This window comes from Lampetra fluviatilis, chromosome 26, assembly GCF_964198595.1.
Source record: "Lampetra fluviatilis chromosome 26, kcLamFluv1.1, whole genome shotgun sequence".
Taxonomy (NCBI): Eukaryota; Metazoa; Chordata; class Hyperoartia; order Petromyzontiformes; family Petromyzontidae; genus Lampetra; species Lampetra fluviatilis.
Window position 1 is genome coordinate 12,589,551 of NC_136300.1, and position 12,631 is coordinate 12,602,181.

The following is a 12,631-nucleotide window of genomic DNA, read 5'->3' on the forward strand; positions in this document are numbered from 1 at the left end:
CATTTGAGGAAGCCTCAGAATGAGGCCTCACCTGGGATTTTTCCAAGGGCCTCCAAAAGCATTGCAGGCATTCGTGGAGACGTGGGAGACATGGGGGCCGATGGGTGTGTGGAGTGGGGAGGGGTGGCGCAATGGTTAGCGCACTGTGCTGAAAACCCGGCGGCCTTAGGTGTTATTTTCATGCCAAGTCGAAGATGATAATGATGATGATGCATTGTTAATTTTCTATTGCCAATAATTCAACATTTAAAAAGTAATCGACATTCAAACCAAGAACGAGATTCATTTATAAATAGCTGGCCCACAAGAATAATGTCAATGGCCACTATCCCCCCTCCTGTGCATTTTAATCGCTGCAACGGCAACATCTAAATTACAAACTGCGTATGCAAAACAAAGGTATCCCGTGAAGCCTACACAGACGTTTGGCGCAAGTGCTGTTAGCGAGCACCTATGAAGGCCAGGATGGCGAATGCGAGAGTGGGGTAGCCAGCACCATATCTGACCATCTTTGTGTCAGAGCTGATGTTGACACACAGTAGCAGGTACTCATTTAAGGCCGAGTTGACATAGAGGCCTGGGACCGGTTCTGACATTACCTCCGATTGGCCACATACGGTGCGACAGAAGTTCAACTTACCTTACTGATATTAGTCGTGACCGGGCGTTGAACTCTGGTCACTGAGATCGCAGCGCAGTACGCCGACCACTGCAACCCCCGCTCTGCAGCTGGACTGTGGATTTCCCGTTGAGGCTGTTTGAAGATTTCCCCGCCACTTCGTTTCTCACGGAATGACCTCTGGCTCGCCGGTACGGAGCGGAGGTCGCAGGTGCCACGTGAATTCGTGGATGCAGCCATAGGAACCCAGCCGTTGTGGTTCTCTCCCACCGACAGATGGCCGATCTCAACAGCCTCTACCGCTCCGACAGCCTCTACGTCACCGCGAACAACACCACCAAACCCGCGGTAGGTTCGCCCCCCCCACCGCCCCTGCTCGGTTGTTGTGCCCGAGTGCAGCCGTGTGACCCTGTGTAGCCCTGTGTGACCCTGGAGTAATCCCGTGTTACTCTGAATGGACTCGGAGTAACCCTGCGTGACCCCACATGACCCATTGCGAACCCAGTGACCTGAGCCCACACTTGCTTGATGGCGCCTGTGCTGCAGGGAGTCATGGTGAAGACGCTGTACGACTACCAGACGGAGCGTAGCGACGAGCTCTCCTTCCTGAGAAACGCCATCATCCGCAACGTGGACAAGCAGGATGAGAGCTGGTGAGCGGCGGGCGTATGGACACGGGAACGTGCAGGACGAGGGTTGGTGAGCGGGGGCCCAGGGGTATGGGGGTAGAGGGTTACGGAGACTGGGGGGACACAGGGGACATAGGGGACAAGAGGGTAGCCGTTAAAATGGTCACAGTAACTTGGGGACGTGGGACCACAGGGATGAGGGGACACTGAGACACGGGGACATGGAGACCTGATGATTGCTAAACAAGGCACACGTAATGCGGAGAGTGCTGACAACTTGCTTGGGGCGCCGCAGTGAAGAGATGTTAACTACCTCGCCTGATATGCAGGAGGTCTTTGTTTCGATCCTGACCGTGACACCTGTATAGTTGAGTTTGCATGTTCTCCCCGTGGTCATGTGGATTTATCTCCAGGCCCTCCGGTTTTTCCCTCTACATTCAGAATGAACATGCATTTCGAGGATTTGGCTGCTATACATTTCGTTGAGCTATCATTTGTGGACAGGTCGCTTCTGAAAAAGAGCTATATAGCTGAGTGGACCTTACCTGGTGAAATAAAAAGTTTATCCATTTTAGGTTTTTCTAGGTTACATATCGCGTAAATCTAAATGTGTCGTTAAACCCACTACCTTGTGGGTTCACGTTGTGGGTTTACTCTCCAACACACCGGTGTGCTGATCTAGTAACTAATTGGCATGTTTTGTTTACGTGACAAACCTTACTTATTGGCTGTGTCGGGTGGTGGCGGGTTTAACGACACATTTATATATTTACGCGATCTAACCCCCCCCAAAAAAACCTCGTGGATAATATTGGTCGCAAAAGCCTACGTGGTAAAAATAGTTGATAGTTTTTCATTCTTTTTAGTAACTCGGGAAAGACACGGTCACACTTGCGCGCGCGTGAGCACAAGGGCTCTGCGTCCGTCCTGTGCATGTTCCGCTGGGCTGCGTCTCTCGAGCGTTGCGGCGGCGCGTCACAGCGAGGGGGTCTCTCCGTGCAGGTGGAAGGGTGACTACGGCGGCAAGAAGCAGTTGTGGTTCCCCTCGAACTACGTGGAGGAAGTGGCGAATCCGCTCGCCCAGCAAGAGGTGAGGGCTTCCTCGCTGCACCTCCCGTCCGGCGGCACAATCCTCTCCGAGCATCCCTCCTCCAGTCTAGCGCTGGTAGCTGTGCGTAACTCAGTGGGCCTGTGTTGGTAGGCCGCAGTAGGATCGTGACGATGAGGAGTCACAGCGAGAGGGGCATTTACGGGATGTGTGGAAATATTGTCCGGGTCTGTGACCCGGACAGACCCGGCTGATGAGATTAGGGCCTGGTTAGATGTTATGTAACTAAAAATCATTACGCACACACACACTGGAGGCATACGACCGTTTTATACAACGAATGCAACACTCGAGACAAAACACATCCATGGACAGCACAGGCGTCAGACAGTGTCGAATGGCGGAGTCCACCGGGAGCCCACTGGGCTCAGATCTCACTTCTTCTCCTTCGCCTCACTCTTCTTGGCATCGGCCTTCTCCTCTGTCTCCTCTTCCTTCTCCTTTTCCTTCTTCTCCGCCTCCTTCTTTGTCCGTGCGCGCGTCCTCCCGGTTGCCGCATCGCCTGCCCGCGCACCGTGTCCCCGGCGTCACCGCAACCCTTCCTTGTGGCTACCCCCACCGCCCCCCTGTCCGCCCTCCCCCCCCCACAGGAGACGGATGGCAGCAACCCACTGGGGAGCTTGCAGAAGGGCACCATCGACATCCCCACCACGCATATCAGTGAGACCCCCCCACCAGCGTCGCGTCACGGTCGCCACCCAGTAAATGTGCGACGTCGGCCCAACGTCGGCCAAACGTTCCGTGTTTTTTTTATGCCGGGCGCCCTCCTGGTGCTTGGTGCTGGTTCCGTCACTCTTTGCGGAGGTTCCCACAGACTCCTCATGAAATACAACAATAATTGTATTATTATCAGACGATATGTTACATGGTGTGCATTATATTGCATTATATTATTGGGTCTTTTGGTAAAGTCACATAAATAGGTTCAAAGAAAATAACAAAAAATAACAAAAAACATGAAAACATTTCAAACAAAATTTGAGACAGATGCCATCTAGGCATCCACTCTACGTCCATCCTTGTGGAAGAGGTACGTAGATGACACGTTCATCATCTGGCCACATGGCCGACCAACTCTGAACCAATTCCTCAACCACATCAATTCCATCCACCCAGCCATCAAATTCACCATGGAGGTGGAAAAGGATGGCAAGTTACCATTCTTGGATGTTTTAATCGAAAAGAGACCAGATGGCTCAATGGGACACTGTCTACAGGAAAGCCACCCACACGGATGCCTCCCTAAAACCTGACTCCCACCTCCATCCATCCCAGAAGAATTCCCTCGTTAAAACTCTACACCATAGAGCTCGATGTATTTCCGACCGTCATCACCTAGCCAGTGAACTGGAACACGTACACCAAGCCCTCAAGAGGAATGGATATTCGGACTACACAATCCGTAAAGCTATCACCCCAACCGTTGGGAAAGAACCATCTTAGGTCCAATCAAAACCATCACCTTGCCATACATAGCAGGGGTCACTAAAAATATTTCCAAAATCTTGAGCAAACACAAGATCCAGGTTCGATTTAACACAGTACATAAAATTTGTGATCTGATCCCATCTGTGAAGGATGTGATCCCTGACATGCAATACCCCAGCGTCTACAAACTAAGCTGTGTCTGCAGAACTAGTTACATTGGGGAAACTAAGCGACATGGCTCAGACCGTGTTCGTGAACATAAGGCAGATCTGAAACACTGTAGGACCAATACCTCGGCCGTGGCTGATCATTGTTTGAATGCGGTGGGCTCACGCGAAATTGATTTCTCTAAGATGAAGGTACTTTGCAAGCCCACTGGCTATCAACAAAGATTCGTTCATGAAGCCATTCATATATATAGACAGACACAATTTCAACCGAGAAGATGGGTACAAACTGAGCAATCATTGGAAGGACGTTATCAACCAGTTTAAGTCATAATTGGCTATGATGTTCCCATCCTACCACCTTCCGATGTTAGTTGTGCTTTACGCCCATTTCAAACCTTACGCTTTCACAGGGTTCACACTCACATAGCCACTTTGCACGACAATAACTTGGTTACGGCTCTGCGGTCTTCCATTAACATGCTAATATCTCATTAACATGCTAATTTTCACCTGCCAGCCCTTTGATTGGTGGAAAACTAACCACCGTCGGGTTGGCTGTCCACCACTTACATTATCATTGGCTGCTGACATTTGTGCTACACCCATTTCAAACCCTTATAAACAGTTTGCCTTCAAAGCTAACCCCCCTTTTCCTGAAGACGACCGCTTGTGTTGCGATCGAAACGTCGTAGTTTTTTGTTATTTTTTTGTTATTTTCTTTGAACCTATCTACGTGACTTTACCGAAAGACCCAAGAATATGAATTCCTGCAGTCACAAAAGCTTTAAGTCAAGATATCGCCCATTATTAAATAATTATTATAATCATGCAGCAGTTTGAACTTCTCAACGGTTCAGTTGCTGGCAGTGTATTCCGTGAGCGGATGTACAGTGTCCCGCATGAGGTGGGGGGGGTTTGGGGAAACCTAAAAAATGTACAAAAATTTAAGTGAAAATGTCACAGCTGAAAGGTCAAAGAGCAAACCGCGCGCGAGGCACAGCGCTGACCCGTGGCTCAGCGGCATCTCCACGCTGTGCAGGAACGCCGCGTACCGGGCTACGGTTCCACATTACGGTGCCGCTCCACCCTGCCGAGCGGCCCAATGAGCTCTCACAAGCCCGTGCGGTGCTTTTGTGATGTTCCTGCCAATCAATCAAAAGTATACATTTTCACGTGAACGAACGTGACACTGTATCACCGCTTCGACGGGACGCGACGGCTTCATTGACTGGCTGCGTTGTGGGCAGGAGGAGTGCTTTAAAACACACATTTATCTCACGCGATCTGACCCAGCAAAGCAAGTACTCTATGATTCGTTATATTGGCCACGAAAAACCTGCATGTCAGAGTTACTTTATACCTTCAAGTTATGTGCGCTATTGGTGTTTAAATTTAGTATGGTTGAGCACTCAAAACATTACTTTACAAGTAGTAAATGGGCAAAATTAGCTCTTCGTAGAGGTACCCAGGGTTTTGTAAACACAACAGGTATATACTGCGCATGCCTCCTTGGTGTTTTGAGGACATTTTTAATTTGATTTTGGTAAAGTTGGTGATGATTATGATGCTCGGTGATGTTTGTGATGGTGGTTGTGACAGTCGTGTTCGTGATGATGATGATGATATTGATGTTGGTGGTGACGGTTCTGACAGTGACACTCTTGATCTTTTACGATGCTGGCGATTTCGGTGAAGATGCTCGTCATGGCAATTCCGACACTGATGCTCGTGATGCCGGCGATGACTTTTGAAGACGATGTTGTTGGTGGTGACGGCGGCTCTGACAGTGACACTCGAGACCTTATATAGATTGAAATTGCGCCTTATTCCATGGCGATTTACGGCAATCATAAAAAACGGACGTAAGGTGACGAGAGGTTGAGATAAAGGGTGGGGTTATTAAAAGTGGCGGCATAGGCGTTTGCGATGCTCGCGATGTCGGTGGCGACGCCGACGGCCGCTGCCCGCGTGTGCCGTAGCCATCCACCAGCAGGGCAAGGGCAGCCAGCGCTGCGTCTTCACCATCGAGGCGAAGGTCATGCAGCCGGTGGTGCGGCCGCTGGACGTGGCCGTGACGAGCCAGGAGGAGCTCTTCTCGTGGGTCACCAAGATCCGCGAGACCGCCAACCACGCCGGCATCCGGGTACGAGGGTCTCCCCACCACCCCCATGCACCCCTGCATTGCTACCGCCACCGCCGGAGCATTCGGTCCAGGATCACGGTCGCCGTCGGGAGAATCGGTTTCTCGGAGCACGAGGCTCCGAATGCATGAGTCTTCTGTTGGTGGTGGTGGTTCTGGAAATGTCGGTGCTCAATGTCATGGTGGCGGTGATGATGATGGTCGTGTTGGGGACAATGGATGTGCGAGAGAAGTGGCAGTGACGGCGACGAGCGCTCGGGCCAGCCCCAGGTCCATGCCGTTGCCAATAATACAAACCGTTACATCTCTGCAATTACAGATATTCTAGACGAATCTGAGAATCACATTTTTTCGGTAACTGCAGCCGTGCAAGTCGTGGAAAAGGTTTAGAGGCGCCGGCCTCGTTTACGATAGAGCCCTACGTTACTCAAAGCCTTTTTGGCACTGCAAGTGCGCGTGCGATGAGGTCTGGATATGCACTGTACGACACAATTTTGCTCCAAACGAGGAAGCTGGCACCCTGGCAGAAGTGTGAAAGAGACCATTTATGAGCGGAGTTGTCCACTTTTTTTTTTTACAATTTTTATTTTCTCCAGCCGTAACCAGGAACACGGCCAAATGTCTCCCCACCAGAAGCCAAAGTGTAACGCTGCATTTCCGTTCGTTGCAACAACAAAAAAGCAGAACAAACGGAGCAAACACCAACGCCCTCCGTTTGCAATCAACACTGCAGCCATCGCGGGGAGTCGATCGACATCCTCGCCGCAGAGCCCCCTTAGCCTGGCAACCGCGCAGCCCATGGGCACAGGCCCGCAGCCTTCACATCGCCTCAACGAAGGAGGAACTTCTCCGGACCCAACTTCCCGCTTTTATCGCGTTCGTGTGTGCACAGAATTGTGTAGCAAGCCGTTGCTTACTAAAGCAAACGGTTTCCTCGCGGACACCTTACCAACTTCCCCTCGGGGTTCGGCTCCCATCCTCCCCTCTTGTACAGTGCCCTGATAGATACAGTGTTTGTATGGTTTGTGAGTGCGGTACAACATGCGCTGTACCGTGCTGAGTGTCTGGAGCCGCTGAAGGAAGTGGAGGTGGGCTCTGATGAGGTGGTGGTGATGGTGGTGATGATGTTGAGGTGTGTGGTGTCTATCTGGGGCTTGCCACCTTTTCCACAGACCGAACCTAGACCCGTGTCTCAGTCGGCACAAGGTTTAGCAACACTCTGTAATAAAGTTCAACACAATACCATCACCAGATCTCTGTGCAAGTCAGTTCCTGCCACCCAGTCCCGAGCTGTCCAGGTCAACCCCAGGACAGGTGGCCACCCAGTGAGTATTTGTGGACTTGCTCCGGTGGTGGTGCAGTTGGTCGCGCTGCAACGTTGCGTTGTCACGGCGCTCGTGATGGGGTTGAGGAGCGCAGGTGGAGTCTCCGTGCCGAGGTCGTGACCTCTCCGTGTTTCCCCGTCCCTCTGTCCGTGAAGATGCACACGTGCATGGAGGAGTCGCGGCGCCGCAATGTGGCTCTGCAGATGTCGGAGCTCGTGGTGTACTGTCGCCCGGTGCCCTTCGACAGTACGTGCGTGCGTGCACTTCTGTGCGTGTATGTGTTCGTGTGTACGGGTGCTCGTGCGTTAGCTGCGGTTTGAATCACGGTGACCCAAATTAATTTCCCGCTCGCAACCAATAACAAGTGGCGAATATTTCCACCGGTCCTGGGTCTCCCCAAGGTCGACCCAGCCTTAAAATTAGGACCTGGTGCTGTGTGTACACATCAGCACTGGGGAGACAAAGGGAGCCGGGCACGGTGCTGGCCACCCACTCCCTCGTGTACCGTGCCGGGCTTCATAGGTGCTTGTGAGCAGCACTTGCCCCCATAGCCTGTTCATAGCAATTTGTCTTTGTGTGCGCGTCCCATCGTTGTTCAGCATCCTTCAAATGTTCTAAAATCACGTCTCCAATTGAACGTATTGGCGGCACTCCAGTGCACGGTATACACATTTTTCACAATAATTATTTATTTTCCCGCGATTAGCAACCCCGGTCAGCAAATCTTGCGCGGTGGTGGTGGAGCGTCAAAATCAGTTCTTGTGATGCCGAAGCCCAACCCTAGCTGCGATGAATCCACGGGGGTCTCGCCGCCTGGTGACCCCCCCCCTCTGCCGCCTCCCCATCCCGCGCCGTTGACCACGAGCAGAGGAGAAAAGCAGCTGCCGCGACATGTCGTCGCTCAACGAGAGCAAGGCGGAGAAGGTGGCCGCGGGGGCCCGGGCGCGCGATTTCCTCGCCCACAACGCCCGCTACCTGAGCCGCATCTACCCCAAGGGGCAGCGCATCGACTCCTCCAACTACGACCCCGTGCCCATGTGGCTCTGCGGCACCCAGATGGTGGCGCTCAACTTCCAGACGCCCGGTGAGTTGCTGCGAGCCGGCGCACGGGGAACCCCCAGGACGCGTGGAGAGTGGCAGCAGCGGCCCGTTTCATGCTGGGCCTCGTAGTGAAGATGATGATGATGATGGGGTTGATGATGGTGAGGGTCATGATTGTGATAATAGCGAAGGTGATGGTGATGAGTTGGTGATGATGGTGAGTTGGTGATGATGGTGAGGTATATGATGATGGGGAGTAGGATGATGAAGATGATACAAAGGATGATGATGATGATGATGCGGCAACTGGTGATGATATTGCCCGTGTATCTGGTGATTCTGGTGATTATGGTGTGAATCGCAATTGTTTTAGAAACACTGAAAACTCTTGAGCCTTGATTTGATGACAGCATCATTATGGTTATTGCAATGCTCTGGTGTGACGGTGGCTGTGGTGTGACGCTGGTTGTGATGTGACATCAGCTGCGGAGCGACGCCAGCTGTTATGTGGCACCAGCTGTGGTGTGATGCCAGCTGTTATATGGCACCAGCTGCGGTGTGACACCGGCTGTGGTGTGACGTGGTGTCACGATGTGGTACGACGCCGGCTGTGGTGACGTTTTGGCGCGATGATGTGGGTATGACGCCGGCTGCGATGTTATGCTGGTTGTGGTGTGACGCTGTGGTGGGACAGACAAGCCGATGCAGCTGAACGAGGCGTTCTTCTGCATGAACGGCCGCAGCGGCTACCTGCTGAAACCCGAGTGCATGCTGGACCCCGGATTCAACCCGCGCGACAGCTTGACCCTGCGGCCCGAGCAGGGCATCAGCATCCAGCTCATCGTACGGAGTGACCACTCCCCCGAGTGCCATCCCTAACCCCGACCAGAATCCTAACCTCCACCATAACCCTCGCCCCTACCGCAACTATAATCTGAGCTGTAATCCCCACTCGAACCCTAAGCGTTATACTCAACCCCTAATTCCTCCTACTATCTCGAATCCTAATATTACTGCTTACACTGCCCTACTATTGACTCTGATTGGAATCTTAACACCAAACCTGGTCCTCACATGAACCCTAACTCTCACGCTAGTTTACATTTTAACCCTTAATATTAACTGTAACCCTAAATCTTACGCCTAACCGTGATATTATACCCAACCCGAATACTAACCCGAATGCTAACACCAACCCTAACCATACAATTACATCCGAACCCTTATCCTAACCTTAACACTAACGCTGAACACTAACCTTGACAACTCATTTCTTTAGAACTGCTTTTTGTGTTTCGTTTTTTGTTCTTCCCCCGCACCTTTGATTAGCGCGGTTGGCTACGTACGGTGCGAAAGAAGTTCAACGTACATACATCCCTAATGCTGCAGCACCACAACCCCTATCTCCAATGTCTCCCCGTCACCATCACATTCATCAAATCACTCGGTCAGCCACAGGCAGAGCCTCAACTTGAACAGGGGCAGGGATTTGACAGTGCGGATTGCTGGGGGAAGGGAATTCCAAGCTATAGGAGCAGCAGAGGAGAATGAGTGACCTCTCACTCAGCGAAGGTTGACTGGACAACACGAGGGAGCGCAGCGAAGTGATCATTGCATAGCACAGCCACACATTCAATGCGTTCAAGCCATTTGTGTGGCTGCACAAGGAATGAAGGGATCTTTATTTGTTGTATGCCCTTGCGCCTGTGCGTGCGCACGTGGATGCATGCGTGTGTGCGGGTGCGCATGTGTACGTGTGCACGTATTTGCGTGTGTCCACTTGTGTGCGCGTGCGCTCAGCTGTACGGGGCGAGGCGCCTGCCCCGGAGCAGCCGGAGCATCAGCAACCCGTTTGTGGAGGTGGAGATATGCGGTGCCGAGTTCGACTCCAACAAGTTCAAGACCGAGGTCGTGCGTGAGTGATACACAGACGCACGCACGAGGGGACGGGTGGCCAACACCGCACACGGCCGCCTTTGTCTCCCCCAGTGTTTATGTTCACACACAGCATCATATACTCTTTTAATGCTCAGTCAAAATCAGAATCTTTATTTCTACTGGAGGAACCCAATGAGCTGTAAAGCTCTTTTTCACGGATGTCCAGTAGGGGCGGGTAAGAACGTTACAACAACAAACAGCATCAAAGTGGCCCACCATTTTGACATTTATAGCACCAAAATACTTTTAATATGGGAGGGGGAAGCTCAGGACCAGGTCAGATATTCGTCGCCGATGTTGGCCATGGGCAGGAATTGGACTCGGGTCGCGGAGTTCGTAGCGCAGTGCGCTGATCTCTAAACTACCAGTCCTACACACACGCGCCACGCGAGCCGCTCTCTGGTGTCTCCGTGTGGTGCCCCTCGCTCTGCTGTGCCCACAACCTCGTGAGCTCCTCGCCCCGTCTTCAGTCAGCAGTTGCGCCCTCGGAGGCGGCCGGGCGGCTCAGACGTCAGAGGCGTGGTGGGCGCCACCGCCGAGATCCCGGGTTCGAATTCCGGGTTTCAGCCTCAGCCCGCGATCACATTTTGATGTTGGGTATAGCGAGTTGTTGGTCTCAGCCCGGTCGCCAATATCTGCACAAAACAAACCCTCATGATATTGCTACCTATGCTCAACAAACATTACGCCGGAGCAGGGCAGGTGGCAGAGTGCTGCCCCCTGATGTGTGTGAAACAGAGGTCACTTGAAGGGAAGCAGCTCTGTGATATCCACTTCTGATAGACATTCTCCAGTAAGAGAGTTCCGAATGAATTTTCTTCTTCGTATGACACCAACAGCACAATCGGATGAAATTGCGGGCAAACGACAACTATAAAGTGTCCCCGTGTGCCAGCGACAAGCTCGAAAACTTGTCACATTATCGGTGGCCCCACGCCCTCTCACGGCCTTTCTCACATGCTCTCTGACGCGCTCTTTCACTCGCTCTCTCACTCACTCTCTCACACGCTCTCTCATGCTTTCTCGTGTGCCCTCTCTCTCGTGCACCCCCCCCCCCCCCCACCATCCCACCCATCCCACAGCCGATAACGGGCTGAGCCCCACGTGGGCCGTGCGCTCCATCATCTTCGACGTGCTCTTCCCGGAGCTCACCTTCCTGCGGTTCGTCGTCTACGAGGAGGACATATTCAGCGACTCCAACTTCCTGGCGCAGGCAACGTTCCCCGTGCGCGGCCTCAAGACAGGTGTGCTTAGGGGGGCAGGGGAGCGTGTGCGGTGGGCGGCAGTGTGGCGGGGAGGAGGAAGGTCGGGCAGGCTGGGAATTCGTGGTGGGCCCAGACTCCAGGAGAGTGACGGGCGCGGGGGTCAACTCGCGTGTGTCGCCACTCGCGTCACGTGCCAGAGGCACCCAATCGGCACAGCAGGGCGACGTCGGCCGAGGTCATTTTTGAATGACATCGACTTTGCCTTGCGGGACCTCGATGTTCTAACGACCTCGACCTCGGTCACCCGGCCGACCGCCCGCCCGATCGACGCCATGGCCGCTGTCCGTATGGGTCATCAGCGTCGTAACCGCTCAGTGGCCTAGCGGCTACCTTAATCCAGGGTGATCCTGTGCCTTGCCTAGTTCATACGTTTTACATGAAATATTAACATGATGTACAATGTGACACCGGCGTCGTTTATGGTTGACTTGTATAGATGCGATCTGATGCCGGTATCATTGTCGTATACAATCGCTCACGACTCCCACACTACCCGGCAGCCCGCTAAGTGAGTCGCCCCCTCGTTGTCTCTGCAAGGATTCCGCTCCGTGCCGCTCAAGAACGGCTACAACGAGGACATCGAGCTGGCCTCTCTGCTCATTCACATCGGCATCAGCAGCTTAAAGGTCCTGACACCCTTACGCCGACACCCAGCCCCGTGCCGGGGCCTCTCCTGCCTCGGCAGTTTCTCTATGGTCATGAAAAGTCCAGACCCTGACGCCTGCTGTATATTTGGAGTTTGCGTGTCTCTCTCCCTGTGGTTGCGTGGATTTTTCTCCATATTCTCCAGTTTTTCCCTCAACATTTAGAAACAACATATTTGGCTGCCATAAATGTCCACACGATAGGCCACTTCATTGGGCTATCAGTCGTGATAGCAGGTCACGTCTGAAAAAGAGCTCCATAGCTCAGTGCACCTTACCTGGTAAAATAGAAAATAGTTTAGTTTTTATTTACGTGACGATCAC

General features: G+C 52.7%; 1 protein-coding gene across 1 annotated transcript in view; it reads left to right on the forward strand.

Moving 5' to 3' along the window:
- LOC144942107 (1-phosphatidylinositol 4,5-bisphosphate phosphodiesterase gamma-1-like) overlaps positions 1–12,631 on the forward strand; it is a 44,361-nt gene that overhangs the window by 29,380 nt on the left and 2,350 nt on the right. The window contains exons 20-30 of the mRNA XM_078868803.1: positions 896–967; positions 1,166–1,272; positions 2,251–2,338; positions 2,947–3,016; positions 5,934–6,097; positions 7,575–7,665; positions 8,288–8,503; positions 9,155–9,303; positions 10,261–10,375; positions 11,481–11,642; positions 12,201–12,289. Of these exons, the coding sequence (XP_078724929.1) occupies positions 896–967; positions 1,166–1,272; positions 2,251–2,338; positions 2,947–3,016; positions 5,934–6,097; positions 7,575–7,665; positions 8,288–8,503; positions 9,155–9,303; positions 10,261–10,375; positions 11,481–11,642; positions 12,201–12,289 (1,323 nt within the window). The remainder of the gene's footprint in view (positions 1–895; positions 968–1,165; positions 1,273–2,250; positions 2,339–2,946; positions 3,017–5,933; positions 6,098–7,574; positions 7,666–8,287; positions 8,504–9,154; positions 9,304–10,260; positions 10,376–11,480; positions 11,643–12,200; positions 12,290–12,631) is intronic.